We start from the raw sequence: 16848 nt of genomic DNA on the forward strand, positions 1-16848 counted from the left end.
GTGCCAAGATGGTGCCAAAAATTCTGAATGAAGATCAAAGCATGAGAAGACTAAGTCTGTGATGTTTTGAAAAAAAAACTGAAGACCCAGACATTGAGTATTGTTATTACTCATATGAAAAAAAGATGAAGGTTGACTGTTCCAGTATGACCTGAAACTAAAGACAATCGGTGCAATGGAAGATAAAACAAAACAGACCTCAGACAAAAAAAAAAGCAAGAATGTCAAAATGAGAAATGAAAACCATATTTTTTGTTTTCTTAGATTTAATACGGAAGAAAACAAGAAGCATGGTTTCCATTTTTGATTGAAGAATGAAGAAAGGAATTATTAAGCTGAATAAGTTCCTAAATAGTCAAATCAGACTATTTAACATAATACGTTAAAGTTCTGACAAGGCTGCATGAAAAAATTCAAAAGAAGAGACCTGAAACGTAAAAGGATGGTTGGATGCTGTAAGACTATGTTCTAGGTTTGCCAGTTTCTACCCATAACTGTGTGAACATGCATCCTACTTTCCAGATCTAGCCCCTTTGACTTCTTCCTCCTCCCTATACTGAAAATGTACTTAAGGGAACCAATTTTCAGTCCATTGAAGTAATTCAGTGTTAAAAGGGCTTCCAGAAGATAACTTACAGAAATGTTTCCGTGCTTGGAAGAAACGTATAAAACAGAATGTGCAAGCCCAAGGCAATTATTTTGAATGGTACAAAATATGTTATGTTTATTTTATTGCAACTGTCTCGATATTTAATAGATATGTGAAAGTCTGCCTTCAGCCAACAGGTGGTTAATTGTTGGAACAAACTTCCATCTGCTGTTGTGGAAGCAGATAGCTTGAATAAATTCAAGGAAGCCTACACAAGCTGGGGGCATGGAAAGGTGATATCAATTTTTGATGTGTAAACATCTTTGGCAGCACCTATTAAATTTCAGACAGTAGTAAAATCAATTTGTCATGATTTTGCGATGCGGAAATGACGTCATTTCTGTTTCATAACAAAGGAAAACAAAGCTGGGAGAGGAGATCACACAAAGGATCATGGGAGGTGATCTTGGATTTGCCCTACCATATAATTGGGTGTGCTCAGAGCTGGCATAAACCAGCTCTGAGCACACACCCAAGATCATTACATTACATGTGTTTCAGCCTTACCAGTTGAAGAACATGTAATGTAGGCATTACAGTACCTGTCTGTATTACTGAAGCAATTGTATACCAGCTGGGCCAGTCAAGAATATTTCAATCAGTTCGCAATTGGGAGATAACAGACTCCAAATTACATGTATGAGTAGAATCTTTTGCTTGTCATTGACCATTCTCATTAAGTTGCAGATGTCCTCGGTCATCAAGTTTTCATGTTTCTTTGCAATTGCGCCGAGTCAGTTGAGAGTGGCGAGCTTTAGATCCTCATTCATCTCGCAGTTGCGTTACAAGGCTATGCAGGTCATTACCGCATGCTTCAAGGTCACTGTCGTCATTGTCTTGACACATCGTCTTACATATTTCAATCGTTTTGCAAATGTCCAAGTCTGATTCATACAATTTTCGATCTAGTATGAGCTCTTCATTGTCATTGTAGATCTTGACATATTTCACCTCTGACAGTATCTCTGTTTCCTCATTGCAAAATGGAATGTGCAGCGTTACCATTTCACACTTGTACTCGACGAAATCCCAAGCCAAGTCATAGTTTCGATAGCGTGGATACTGTATTTTTTTGCAGATCTCGTTAGCACTGCATGTGTAATTTATGACAAAGCATGGCAGAGTAAATGATCCAACATGATAGTAACAAAACATACTATTCAACAAATGGCTACAATCAAATGGGTAATAGCCTATTGGCCTAACTTCTTCCAAATATTGATTCGGTAGAGTAAGTAGTGGGCACGAGCATAAATTACATTGTTCATGATTTCGGTTCTAGTTGTTCGAAATTTATTAGCTGTCATACAGGGTATGCACACGATTTTTTTTTGTTGATGCTGTAAAACCTTGCTTTCTTACATTATTTATCACTGCTACTAATAATATATAGCATCCATTTTCTAAAGTATATTGTAATGGTGGGCTCATGTATCTAATAGGAGTTTAACACTAGCTGTAAGTTACTTGTCCAATTGGTAGTTTTCTTCAGATCTACTGCTTGGCTTCTCGTTTAAATTCGATACATCTTTTCAGCGTGACACAAGGTATATGCTAATAGGACTACCTGCTGTCCGATGACTGAATAGTTCCAAAGCTACTCATAGCAGTTTGTTTGTTTGTTATTTGGTTTTTAGGAGCATTAGCAACTAAGGCCATATTGCTCCGGGGATATGCAGTGGTCATTCTCTGACCTTTCCACATCCTCCGTATTTGGTGGGCAGGGGCTCGAACCCCAGTCTAATCAAGAAGCGTGTGCACTGCTCCTGCCCACCTGGCTACGGAGGCGCCACTCATAGCAGTGCCTCAAGTTTTTATTGTATAACAGATGCACCGATGGGTGATGTTATCTGATTAAAAATGGTATTAGTTACTTTAGGTTTAACAGGTGCACAAATGTAGTTTTTTTTAAAGAGCCTATGCCCAATCACTGCCACTAGAGGGACAATAGCATTCCGAGATGGTCAACTGAAAAACATAATACAGAGATTTTAAGATGTTATTCCAACTTTTAAATCAAATGAAATGAGTCTGAATGAACAACAAACATTTTCTAAACAGAGAATTGGAATTTTATGCCAAAGTTTTTGGATAAATTAATGCCATGTTTTGGATAAATTAACCATGTTCGCTACCTTGTCAAAATAGGTTCTGGAAGAGGAAGGCCAGTTACACATCTCTGTAAACAGCTATGCATGTAGGAGCTTTCACAAATATCTCTTTTACAAAAGAAATAACTTTATTAACTTTCACTAAAATTCTCCAAAATTGCTTCTGCTCTCCTATGTAAGCCATGGAATAAGTAAGCAATGTGGATCATGGTGTGATATATTTTTTTTTGTTTTGTTTGGTAGTTATTGGTGCATCGGCTTCTGTGGCCATAGTGCACCTCCCAAGGTTTTTTTGCAGTACTTTGATCCAAGCCCGGGGCGGGATTCGAACCCGCGACCTTTGGGTTGCCAGGCAGGCGCTTTACCCACCCGGCTAGCCCAGTCGGCTATGGTGGGATATGAAATATGGGATAGAAAAATCACATATAAAGGAGCTGGTTTTTATCAGAATTGCAATTATGGTGTTATTAATGTTTTCAAAAGCAAATTTATCACCTTTTCTCTTCTCTTGAGGTCTGGTTAAAAGCAGTTCAACTGTCAATTTTTTTCCTTGGCTTTCTTTACTTTCTTTGGCCATAATATGCGATGTTGTTTTTTGTACATTGTTTAATTTGGAATTTCCCCCCCCTCCAGGGAGGAAAATGACATAAAATTGTACTGCTATTCATATTAAAATCTTTGTTTTAATTGATAATCTACAATTTCATAAGTTTAGTAGTAGATTTGATTTTTGGCATTTTGAACAAAAGGTTCCAACTGCCTACTCTGTAAATTTTTTATGACAAAACTGAACTATTAGGAAACATACAAAGAATCTACTTTCAACCAGTAACATTTTTGGTAGAGAATTGAAACAAAACTCCATTGACAAGTTTCCCATGAAAATGTTATTTTTTTTCAAAGACTGAAATCATATTTCGAAATTTAATGTCTGAAAAAATTATCATAATGAAATATATTGCTGTAATATTAGTGCTATATGCATTTATAAGCACTAATGATTAAAATATATATACATATGTTCCAATGTCTAAAGATAGCTGTTTCTACATCACTATCACTGGAAGACACACCTAGCCCTATTCCATCTATCCTTCTTGCATAGCATATTTCCTGATGATAGTCACCAACAATACAACTTCCCGTGGGATAAGCATCTTCTGTCTTTGACAATTCATCTGCACCACCAATGGATGTATGAATGTAGGTTCTAGCATTGAGCTGGGCAACTGAGTGCTATGGGTCCCCCACGTAGCCGAGTGGTCAGCTGCACGGGTACATACGTACACGTGCCTTGAGTGACCCGGGTTCAAGCCCGTGACTGCTGAATATGGTGCTGTTTCTTGCATTCTCTCTACCTTGTGAGCGTGTGATTTTTTTTTTTATGTCCTAGCCACTGAAATCCCAGGAAACTAGGTGGCAGGGACCTGCCAGAGCAACTTGTGGTGATACTGGACACACCCGGCTAGCCTCCAAGTGGCAAGGTATGAGTAACATTGGGCCTAGCGGCCAATAAGCCGGACAAACAATGGGCACAACACATCACACTGCACAGACAGGGCCTACACACTTTCAAGTCTCTGGCTTGACAGAGTACTGTCCTCGATACAGCGAACACACGCGGAGATGGGAGAAATCCCAGGTGCCGTCTGACATGAACATACTTTGTCTACGTTGTTAACTCCTCTGACCGTGTGGTCGTCCCGGAGTATAAACAGAAAATTTATTTATTTTAATTAATTATTTGGAGGGCATCACACTCTTCTTCAAACACTAAAATTCACCCATCAAAAGCAGTGAATTTTTGCTTAATATAAAAGTGGAGAAAAATATCATCTCTACATATCAGATAATGGTAGATGATTTGTTCACACAAAAATGCTCTAAATTTTTACACTAAACATATTTTCCTTTTACATATATTTCACTCCTCCCCACGTGAAATCAACTTAATCATGCTTACCTGAGATCCAGTCAACTGCAATTCCTGTGATCTTTTCCTCAGGAACAGCCAGCTGTTGTTTATTTTTGCCATCCCTGCGAATGGAAAATAAGCCAGGGGCTCTTTGATCTGACCAAAAAACTTTCTGACTGTGAATATTAAAATCCATGTTATCTTTTGGTTGAACGGCAAATAAGTTAACAGGAAAAACATCTAGCCAGGAGGATTTTTCATTATGCAACACATCTGGAGATAGTATACCTTTCAGAAAGCCTCTGTGGAGATAGGCCAAAAATTTTTCTATACCTGTATTTTAAAAATAAGGAACTTTAGGCAACACAAATAAATTTATTTCATTTTATTTCAATTAAAGTATACACAACAGTTAACCCATTTACAGTGTAAAGCAAAGGAGAAAAATAAAATAGAAGAAAAACAGAGAAAAAAGAAAATCATACAGTTAACAATAATAAAATTAAATTCAAAGGTAGAACCAATTTGATGAGTGAAAGGTATGCACAATACAATTTGGAGCAAGCAGTTTATGCTATTTATATGGGAGATGATGATAAAAAGAAAAAAAGTAATGAGAAAGCTTCTTCAAGAAAGTATTTAAACTACTTACATGTAAGTACTATACATTATTTAGAGAAAAGTTTTACGTTCTGTTTAATTTAAATGAAATATATTTAATTATATAACATAAGGACTATTACTTGATGTATATTTTGCATAAACTGCATAAATAAAACCATTACTGTATTATTGATTTGATTTATTGATTTGCATAAACTTAATGTCTTCCAGAAACGATTATTAACCGTTCACACAGTGTTATAAAACAAAAGTATTTGCAGTATTTTTCACAAAATAACGATCAAAATATACAAAATAAGCATCATCATCATCATAACAGTGTAGAACAATTACTATTTAAGTTTTCCTGTTTATACAAGATTCCACCATGACTGCTATATTTGCCCTACCATATACAAGAGCAAAAGTAGAATTAAGAAAAATAGATCTCAAAAGAACAAGCACAGCAGGTACTGATGTACACATTGTAAGAGTATACCAACACACACACACATACAGTCGCATACACACTTAATCCTTTCATGAGCAGCTTTCTTGAACATGTGCATGCTTCCTGCAGTGAGTTTTTGATTGGAGATGGGCTCTATGGAGTAAATTTCTTCCATGAAAAGGTAATAAAACAATACGGGTGAAGTTTATTGCAAAAGGTAAGGTGTGCCGAAAGTATGTAGCTGAAGAGAAGAACTAAAAGGGAAAAAAAAATTAACAGAAAAGATATAAAAGATAATTGATATTACATCTATTATTGAGGTAGTCAGGGTCACAGAAAATGTAAGGTATAGAAAGATAGCAGGTATAAGCCAGAGGGAAAATAGTGTTATGATTTTATAACATTTGCCAGAGATCATTTTCTGAAAGTTCTAAAAAGTTGAAGCAAAGCATTAATTATACCAATATATAAAAAAGGAAAATAAAGCCAAATGTGGAAATTACACAGGACTTTCACTCCTTAGTATATCAGTCAAAATCTATGTAAGTCTCTTGGTGAAATTGGTTAGAAGTATTATTAAATGCAATCTTGGGAAAGAACAGTCAGGTTTTATGCTAAACAGGAGATGCCAGGATTAAATACCCTGCATTTTTAAAAAAATTCAATGATGTTTTCTGAGAAAAGGGTGTTTCTGAATCATTTTCTAATGCTGATTTCAAAAATTACTTCCATTTGTTTTGATCACGTCAGGTTTCTTCGAAAATTTGATTTTTTACAAATTGTTATTAATTTTGGCAGATTTTGCACACTGAAATTATAACAAAATGCTGCTTTTACGAGACATTTAAATATGTATTGAAAACACTATTAAAAGGTGCAGTGTGATAAAAAGTCCACTGAATACTAATCTCTTTTTAAAAACGATCTAAGAATGGGTCAAATGTTTCTTTCTTCGATTTTCTTGCAGGATGCTGGAGAGAGAGAGAGACTTTACAGTCTCTCTCCAGCATCCACAAATAGCGATTCATCTTGTTGACATTCCAGCCCCATTGGTACCTCATCTCTATGTCTTTAATGTCCTGTGAAACCTTCCACCCTTTTCTTCACTAATTCCTGACTTTCTGGGAAGTAGTGTTATGTGAGAGTGTAAAAAATGTACCTTGAAACTCATGTTGAAACCTAGTTCTTTAAGTTTTTAATTTTCCAGATACTGATTGGATTTTGTGGGTTGGTCAATCACACACTAGCAAGATTTTGAGGATTTATTCGATGACTGTTTTCTGTAGCAGATTGTTAGAGAGGCAACAAAAAGAGAGCAATATTCTTGACCTGCTTATCAGCAGATTCTTCATGTATTAAGTCTGCAGATAAAAGGACCACTAGGTGGCAGTGATCACAGGGTACTGATGTGGGATTTACTTAAATAAAAGACTGCTATACAAATTGGACAGCAGTGTGGCATTAAGAGAAAGTTACTGCTAGGGATAAATGATGGCTGATTGGAAGAGAGAGAGTGTGGCTATAAATGGACACTGCTCCTCGTGGGCTAATGTTATTAATGGAATTCCAGAGTTTGTTGCTGGGCTCGTTTTCCAAATTTATTAATGATATTGATAAAGGCATATCAAGCTTAACGTCTAAGCTTGATATGCCTTTGCAGATGATACAAATGTTGGCATTGTGGGCATCACATTGCATGCCGACAGCCAACTCCTCAATCACTTGGTGAGCTAAGGTCTGTGCTGGTGGAAGAATGGGATTTGTTGCCATAGAATCTTATAGACACCCTTATATTGAGCATGGTTCACCGCTGTCAGGCCTGTTTAGCTGTTGGAGGGGATCATATACTGCTGCAACAAGATCTAGAAAAAATTAGAGTGCCAGAAAAGTGGCAAGTGAAGTGTAACATTGATAAATGCAAGGTACTGCATATGGGTAGCAGTAATCCCATACCAATACCAACTGTATGGTACTACACTCAGGGTAGTGGAAAATTAAAAGGACCTGGGGTAACTATATAATTTGATATGAAGTTCTCTGAGCAGTGCAGACAGGCTGCCAGGACAGTTAATGGGGTTTTCTCAATGATATACAAAACTTTTGCTAGCAGAGATAAGGAGGTGATTACCCCACTGTATAAGGTCAGCCCACATCTTGAGTACTGCATACAGGGCTGTAGAGCTGCTGAAACAGGTTCAAAGTAGGGCAACGAGATTGGTGAGGGGGGACAAAGGGGTGCTTTTTCCAAGAAAGGGCTTTAGTTTTGTAAATTGTGGCATCTCAAGACTAGGTACCTGTGAGATGATCTGACTTAGGTGTTTAAGGCTTTAAATGGATTAGGTAAACTCAATGCTGATGGTATTTTTGTCTTGCTCAAACTATGCACATGAGGAAGCATATATTCAACCCGAGGAAGGATGGTTTGCAGAACAGATGTGCGGAACTTTAGCATCAGCCAATGGGTAGTTGATTACCGTTGGAACAAGCTTCCATCTGTTGTTGTGGAAGTGAACAGTTTAAATAAATTCAAGAACTAGACAAACTGGAGGAGATCGATATTTGAAATGGCCATGTGTTTTTGCCGGCATTATTTGGAAAAAAGCACTATGTTATGTAGAAATTATCATGAAACCCAATGCACATACATTGTACTTGTTGCTGCAGTGGCACAACAAGTACAATGCATGCACCCAAGAAAACTCAATTGTACACAACAAGTGCAGTGACGCAACAAGCTGCAGTGACACAAGTACAATTGAGCAGTGCAGTGTTATATTATACTGTTATATCAGCATAATGATTAATATGCAAGTGACTGTGACAAAATCTACAGCCCAGTGTTCAAACGAATATCGTGAAAGAAAGGGAAGTTGGAAAAGGAAGAAATGTGAATTGAGATGAAATTCAACAAGAGTGTTTCGTTATGCCTGGGAGTTCTCAAACTCTGAGTTCTCTTGTTCTGCACCCAAAAAAAAAAAAACAAAAAAAAAAAAACAAAAAAAAACCTCTAGCTCCCAAAAATCCTGTTTCACTCTTCCCACCTTCTTGTTCATCTCTCTTCCCCTTTTCCTTGACCAATCACCATTAATTTCTCTTTTTACATCTTTATTCTTATTTGCTAAAGTCTCTCCTCTTTGCCTAGGGAACCTTTTGTATGGACAAGCCATCTTTCTGCAGAAATACCGGGGTTGCTTACGGAGATGTTTCCATCAGTTACTTTACTAAATGGCTACTCTCTTATAATCCCTTAATCCTTTTTTCTACGCTCTTTGCCTGACCTAGCCACCCATCAGTTTTCAATGGTGTCGCAAAGTCAGTTTACAACTGCAACACTTCGTATCTACAGAAACTTAGTGTCTTCCATTACTACTCACGGCTGATTTCTCCCCCGAAGTATAGACAATTTCTGATAGGGTGTTTTCCCTCCACGGTCAATTCTTAACTCTTATTTTCCCTTCATTTTTACCATATTAAGGTAATATGGTAAAATTACAGTTTTATGGAGCAATTTGGGGACGGTGCCCTTTTTCCTTCCTAACTTATCTTTGTGGCCATATCTGTGTGCTGCATCCGTTATATTTGCAAGTAAACAGAACAGTCTCCAACTGACACTTCTGTTGTTCTGTTTTATTCTGAACTTTCCCCCATTGACAACGCTAATACGCATTCTAACTCAAACAAACAACCGTGGAAACAAATCAGCAATTTGCTTAACCCTGTCTGTTAGTAACAAAATACAAAAATTTATTATTTTTCTGGAGTTGTAAGATTGGGATCTTACAGTTCATCATTATCCAACCATGTTTCACTTAATATCAATATTTTGGATTGCTGTAAGATTTGTCTGTTTCGATATCTTGAACATGGGCACGTAAACTTTGTACCTTCATTGACAATATAGATATACCACTTTGTATGAAATCTTGCAGTTCATCCTGTAGAGACGGTAGCTTATTATTTTTCAAGCGATCTAGTTCAGCACGAAGTTCTATATTACTAGTACCTTTGCCGTGGTGAAATGTGAAATCGTCATGGGGATTTGTATATATAAACCTTGCAATGAGGTCACTAGAGATAATGCCAGGTATACAAGTTGCTGATCTTTCTCATAATTATATAAAACTTTGTTGAAGGGCCCTCCTTGAGATTTATGTATAGTCAAAGCATATATTAAAGGAAATTGTGTACATCTACATGTTAATTTCCTATTGTTCTTGAATGGAATCGTAGTTGATCGTTTTATAATAGGTATGGATTGACTAGGTAAATATTTCTTTCACATATTGTTTATAACGAGATTGAAGGTTATGTCCTATTTTTGACTCAGGAAATTTGATCCATACTCGTTTAAGTGTTTTGTCATCCTCAAATTCGAAATATACTAAAGTACCAATTGTACCGTTTACCAATCCACTGACCACATCTGTATTTGTAGTAGTAGTGGCATGTGATGCAAGAAAGCAAGTATATGAGCTTATGCAGCATCAGCCAAAAAAAAAAAAAAAACCTTTCAATAATGGTAGAATGTATGGAAGTCCTGCAGTTTAAGTCACTGATATTTTATGAATTTTATTTTGAATCCCTTGCAAACATATTATTAGCATCTTCTTTGGTAACAAATCTTGATTCTTTAATTTTAAGTTCGTCTAGTAATAATGCTTCACCATTGCCTATTTTTGCAAGAATTTAGAAAATGTACTATCGGACTGTCAAACAACTTGTACCAATTCATGAAATTGCAGTGAATGCCATAATTCTGGAGCAATCTCTAATGACTTGTTTATAAATTCTTTCGATTCCAATATAGAATGAGTAATGTTAGCTGTTATTCCTACTTATTTAAATGCGATTTGCAAATTTTTTACGGTACGCATTTGCATAATTTTCATTGCCATATATAGCAAATGTTCGGCACTTACTCCACGATGATCAGATCTACGAATTTCACTCAATGCCATCATAAAGGGAATAATTTTCAATCCATTTTTAAATTCAATTGACGTGGTCATAGTTGGTATCCGTCCCTCTTTTAATGAAGTATGACATGTATTACACGCCACGAAAGTACTCACTTCTTGTAAATGAAATTCACTTTGAAGTAATTCATATGAAGTTGTTGGAAATGGTTTCAAATCTAATAGAGAACCATAAACGATCACAAAAATTACAACTAAATCCAAATGGGTTTTTGTACACTAGTTTTTCAAACTTACTGTCAGCTCGTGTCAACACTGTAGAGGTGTTTTTTTTTTTTTTTATGAAAACCCCAAACACGAAAGGTATCAAAACCTATAGTACTTAGTACCGTGCATGGGTTGAAGGAGAAGTATGGGTGGAGGGGGATGCCGGAAACTTTGCTCTAGAGACTAAACATGGGTTTCACCACTTCAAGCCTCCAATAAGAAAAGTGGTGGTATTTCACCGGTTGATGAAAGTCATCTCTCATTATTAGCCATTTCTAATTTTGCTTTTTTTCATGCATGATATTCCTTCATTCGTTCTGCTGGAGTTTTAGATTCCTGATAAGTATCAGGCATAGTAGAACTCTGTGGATGAATTTCGTTATTATTTGAAATAGTTTGAATATCTAATTTTCTTTTCTTCTATTCACGATATTTCTTCATTATTTCAGCACGAGTTCCTATAGTTCTCACTGGCGATTTCAATCTAGAATTAAATTCTGAGGCTGGAAAGAAGTTTTGTAAATTTATGAAGGATGTCTTCAATTTAGATATTAAGTCAAATACTTTAGTAAATACTACATGTAATGGAATGACAATCGGAGTATTCACTCAGGAATTAAAATCATTTGAGCATCAAAATTATATATCTTATTTCAGTTACCATAGATCAATAATTTTAGTGTTATTATATATTTTTTTATACGAATTATTTCATTGTACACTAGTACAATGAAAAATTCCATTCATTGCACTGAAATTATTTTTTTCAATAAAAAATAATGCAGTAATACTTTTTTTTTTTATTTATTTTACTGTACCAGTTTCATAATGTTTTATTTTGCTGTACCAGTTTCATAATGAGTTCCTGCAGTAAAGACATTTTTAACGGCTGTTGCTGTGACATTATCAGTCTCAGAGTAGAGCGGCAGCAACTCATTATGTACCTGGTACATAATTTTATTATTTTTTTTTGGCTAATGCTGTATAAGCATGCTTTTTTTGCAACATAAAAAAGAATGTAAATTACTGACAAAGTTTAGTGGATGAGATGTATAAAAAAAAAAAAAAAAAGTAAATTAGTTATGCAGATGCTGTTAAATTAATAATAATTTACCCTTTTTTTTCCCCCATTATATAATTATATAGTAGCTGGCAAGATTGTTAAGAAAGAGAAAACACTATAAATTCTGCAAGTTTTAGTCCATAAACTCCAAAAAAAAAAAAAAAAAAAAATGCACAGCCCACTAACTGTGGCAGTGAAAATCTGGTGTGCCCTTAGATATAATCCAGTCTATATTACAGATTCATTCACAGTGAATCTGTAAACTCTTCTGGCCTTGACTGTCTAGAGAATAAATATTTTTAATTCACAGGTTGGTATAAGTTTGCTAATCAAAGTTAGCCACTGTCATTGAAGCAATTAGTCATGGCTTCAATGACAATGACAGCTTTAAAATTAGCAGTAGCAGAATGGTATTTCAAACTTTTAAATAGAAACAATATTGTAATGCATACATTTTTCAAAATGTATCACTAACTTACTTACTCAGGAAGAAAAGAAAACAGAATAAAAATACATTAATTTCAAAATTCCTCCAAGAAAACTATAAAAGTAGAGAGGTATGTAATTTTAACATTGCAAATATTATATTCAGTAACAGGGACAGTGAAGACTGAGGACACCTTTATAATCCACTCAAAAACTGTTGGTCACATAAGCTATGCTTTTATGCAGAACTAAAATATTTCAAAATTATAACAAAGAACAGACTTTCTTTGTTATAATATAATTATGACAAAGAACAGAACCTTCTAACTGAGAGAAGATTTCTTTCCCAACCTATGTGATTAAGTTTGTTTGTTATTTGGTTTTTAGGAGCATTAGCAACTAAGGCCATATTGCTCCGGGAGATGCGGTGGTCATTTCCTGACCTTTCCGCATCTTCCGTATTTGGTGGTGACGGGCTCGAACCCCGGTCTAATCAAGAAGCGTGTGCTACGCACCGCTGCTCCTTCCCACCTGGCTACGGAGGCGCCCATGTGATTAAGTCTATTTTTGGTATGAATAATTATCCAAATAATATTCACAAATTATGCAAAAATACAAAATGCATACAGGTATTTTTATGTTCATTTCAAAAATTCTTCACTACTCAAAGACCAAGTTTCTTAATGTTTTCACAAAAATTAATAAACATTATTTACAATATGGTTTATTGTAAATAATGGGATCTATCCAGTTACATTAAAGGAGGCGGCAAAGCAACTAAGCAAACCCTTAGCTATAATTATGAGAGCATCCTTGGACTCAGGGGAGGTTCCCACAGACTGGAGATGTGCAAATGTATCCCCAATTCACAAAGGGAGGAATCGAAGGGTGACACGAGTAATTACAGACCAGTTAGTTTAACTTCTGTTCTGGGTAAAATAATGGAGTCACTGGTTAAAGATGCATTGCAGGATCATCTAGACAAGACTGCAGCAATAATTCAGACACAGCATGGGTTTGTTAAGGGGAAGTCTTATCTGACAAATTTGATAGGATATTATGATGTGGTTACAAAGGAACTGGATGCAAAAAATAATTTTGATATTATATATTTGGATTTCAGGAAAGCTTTTGACACTGTTGCGCATGGAAGACTATTGTACAAATTGGAGCAGAATGGTATTAAGGGTAAGTTGCTACAATGGATAAAAGGATGGTTAAGTGGGAGAAGACAGAGGTTGGTAATCAATGGGTGCTGCTCTTCGTGGACTAATGTTATTAGTGGAGTCCCACAGGGTTCGGTGTTGGGTCCACTGTTGTTTTGTATATTTATCAATGATATTGATGAAGGTATATCAGGCTTAATGTCGAAGTTTGCAGATGATACAAAGGTTGGCAGGGTTGTTAATGACAGTAATGGCAGTGTGCTACTGCAACAGGATCTAGATAGTTTGGGCAGATGGGCTAAGAAGTGGCAACTGAAGTTTAACCTTGACAAATGCAAAGTACTGCATATTAGTAGAAGTAACCCCAGAGAAATGTACCAACTGTGTGGTGCTACACTTAAGGTGGTAGAAAATGAAAAAGACCTGGGAGTAATTGTGCAGTCAGATATGAAGTTTTCTGAGCAATGCAGACAGGCTGCCAGGGCAGGTCATGGGGTTTTGTCAATGATATATAGGAATTTTGTTAGCAGGGAGAAGGAGGTGATTTTCCCTCTGTATAAGGCAACGGTCAGGCCACGCATTGAGTACTGCATACAGGTCTGGAGGCCTCATTTTAGGAAGGATGTAGATTTACTTGAGCGTGTACAGAGAAGGGCAACAAGATTGGTGAGGGGAATGAAGGGATCCTCTTACCAAGAGAGGCTTAAGTTCTGCAAATTGCAGTGGCTGGAGACTAGGCACCTGCGCGGTGATCTGATTGAGGTGTATAAAGCCTTGAATGGGTTGAGCACGCTGAATTCTGATGGGATCCTTCCACTTGTTCAGATTATGAACCTAAGGGGGCATATATTCAAATTAAGAAAGGACAGGTGTAGAATAGATGTGCGGAAATTTGCCTTTAGCCAGCGGGTGGTTAACTGCTGGAACAAACTTCCATCTGTCGTTGTGGAAGTTGACAGGTTAAATAAATTTAAGGAGGAACTGGACATGCATTTGGAGGGAATGGTGTGATTTTTTTTTTTTTTTTTTGGCTGATGCTGCATAAGCTCATACACTTGCTTTCTTGCATCACATGCCACTACTACTACTACTAATATATCTTATTAAGTTCTCCCTTGCATGTGGAATGGGTGTTGGAAATACACAAAACATGTTTTTTTAACCTTCTTGTTTTGCTTTTGTCTTTTTTTGGCTGATACTGTGTAATTGTGCTTTCTTGCATCATATGTTTCTACTAATACTAGTGGCTTATAGTAATAAAAAAGGACATCCACAATAAATGGATGTCCTTTTTATTACTATAAGCTTACAAAGAAAAAGTTTTTTTCCCTTTTTAAATAAGAAGGAAAGCAAGAATTCTAACCTGTGTGGGATACATATTAAAAGGATTTATTACCACTGTTTACTGAAAACAAACAAGCATTTCTCTGATTAAATTCTATTCAAATTTTTTTTCAGTGTGTGTTATAATTAAATTAACTCATTAAATTACAAGGCAGCCATAACTTAGTTGGTTGGTTGATTTTGATTTTATTGGCACAAAAACAACTACGGTTATACCACGCCAAGAAAAGATTAAAATATCAACAAAGATAAATTCTAGTAACCTTTAAAAAGGTCAGCAGAATTTATCTGTAAGGCTCAGTCAGATGAGTAAAAGCAGTAAAATATATATTGTGAACATGGGTAAAATTAACGCAACTATTAAAATATGCTTTATTGATAAAATGGTGTCACAAGACTCACACATAGGAGGGTCATCTGCCCTCACCATAACTTAGTGAAATGCATCATTTTCATCATCGTTCTAAATGACCCTTCCTGTGTTAATTATAATGTGAAAAAAGTATTTATTCCCTCACCACCCCCAACATGGTCAAGATCATTTATATAGAATCTTTTTACTTTCATAACATAAGCTGCTACTGGTGCATCACAGGGGTAGAACTGTATGGGGATTTCATATCAATTCAGCATTCTACAAATATTTACGAAGACAGTGAATAAATATAATATTTTAGCTAGCAAAGCTTACCTCCAAATGGCATGCATCGCTGCTCATTAGAAGATAAAGATAAGCATAAAGCAGAGCATTTCTTCTGGATACACACATCATTTCCTATAATAAAAAGTTTAGCCGAAACATGTGTTATTCTTGAAAAACAAATTAGTTGCAAATGAAATACTGTAAGTATATATAATAAATAACAACACATACAAAAATTCAGAAAGAAACATGGCTTTACTTCCTTCTACAAGAGTTAACTTTCCTTTACAAGAGTTAACTTCCAATTATTGACAAGCAACCTCTCAGATTCAGAAAAGAAAAATCATTAGTAGTTTCCACTATTCTTATTCTATATGAATTTGTTGTTGTTGTTATGGGAGTTTAATGGCACATAAGCTACTATGGCTATAATGCGCCTTATATATGAATTTGTATTTGCTGAGAGAGGTATATAATTTTAACATGGCATGTTAAAGTTACATGCTATGTTAACCTGTTTTGCCAAATTGTTTTTTGCTGATAGTCTCACTTCAGATTTTTGTAGCCAATCAGCTGCAAAAATTTCATAGGTAGCAAAGGCTATGGGTTCATATTCCAATGTAGATATTGAAATTCATCTAAGAATTGTATGAATTTTGCAATCAATTTCTGTCTTTGGGATGCTTTGGTTCCTCTAGTGATAGGCAAACTTTCGATGCGCTTATACTCAACAATACAGATGCCACTATTATCCAAGAACCAACCAATGTGTACTGGTAATATTATTTCAAACAGCATTGCCAAAAAAGGTGAATCAAATGATATCTCATCAGACCAATAAGTCTTAAAACAATTATCATGCCAGTTGAGCTTTAGATGAACAGAAGATTCATCCTCCCTTTTCAAGACACCATACCATTTGTATAAAATAATTTGCAATTTGATTGCAATTTTGCCTTCTTCGATGATAATAATGACATCATCTCTAGTGTAAGCATAAGTCAAGGCCTTCATGGCTAAGAAATTCCCTCTGTTACAAGAGGTACCAAACAACACCCCCAATCAAGAATTGAACAAACAAATGCATACAATTATTTGAATTTTGTAATTTTTCTAAAAATTGTTTCTCCTTGTTTTCTGCATTACAAAAAAATTAGGAAAGTTTTATTCATATCAGAGTTAATACTAATTATTAACTTTGTATTAAAATATTAATGCATAAATATTTGAAGAACTCATTCCCAAAGTGTTCAGTAAAATATTAACAAAAAGGGGTTCGGCTCACAAACACACA

General features: G+C 35.6%; 1 protein-coding gene across 1 annotated transcript in view; it reads right to left on the bottom strand.

Moving 5' to 3' along the window:
- The window catches only part of LOC150075770 (prolow-density lipoprotein receptor-related protein 1-like), a 308354-nt gene that overhangs the window by 144752 nt on the left and 146754 nt on the right, over positions 1–16848 (bottom strand). Inside the window, exons 14-15 of the mRNA XM_090387878.1 lie at positions 15603–15686; positions 4724–5008 (exon numbers count right to left, since the gene is read on the bottom strand). Of these exons, the coding sequence (XP_090244004.1) occupies positions 4724–5008; positions 15603–15686 (369 nt within the window). The remainder of the gene's footprint in view (positions 1–4723; positions 5009–15602; positions 15687–16848) is intronic.

The sequence above is a fragment of the Mastigoproctus giganteus genome, chromosome 13, assembly GCF_048544385.1.
Source record: "Mastigoproctus giganteus isolate SK-2022 chromosome 13, ASM4854438v1, whole genome shotgun sequence".
Classification (NCBI taxonomy): domain Eukaryota; kingdom Metazoa; phylum Arthropoda; class Arachnida; order Uropygi; family Thelyphonidae; genus Mastigoproctus; species Mastigoproctus giganteus.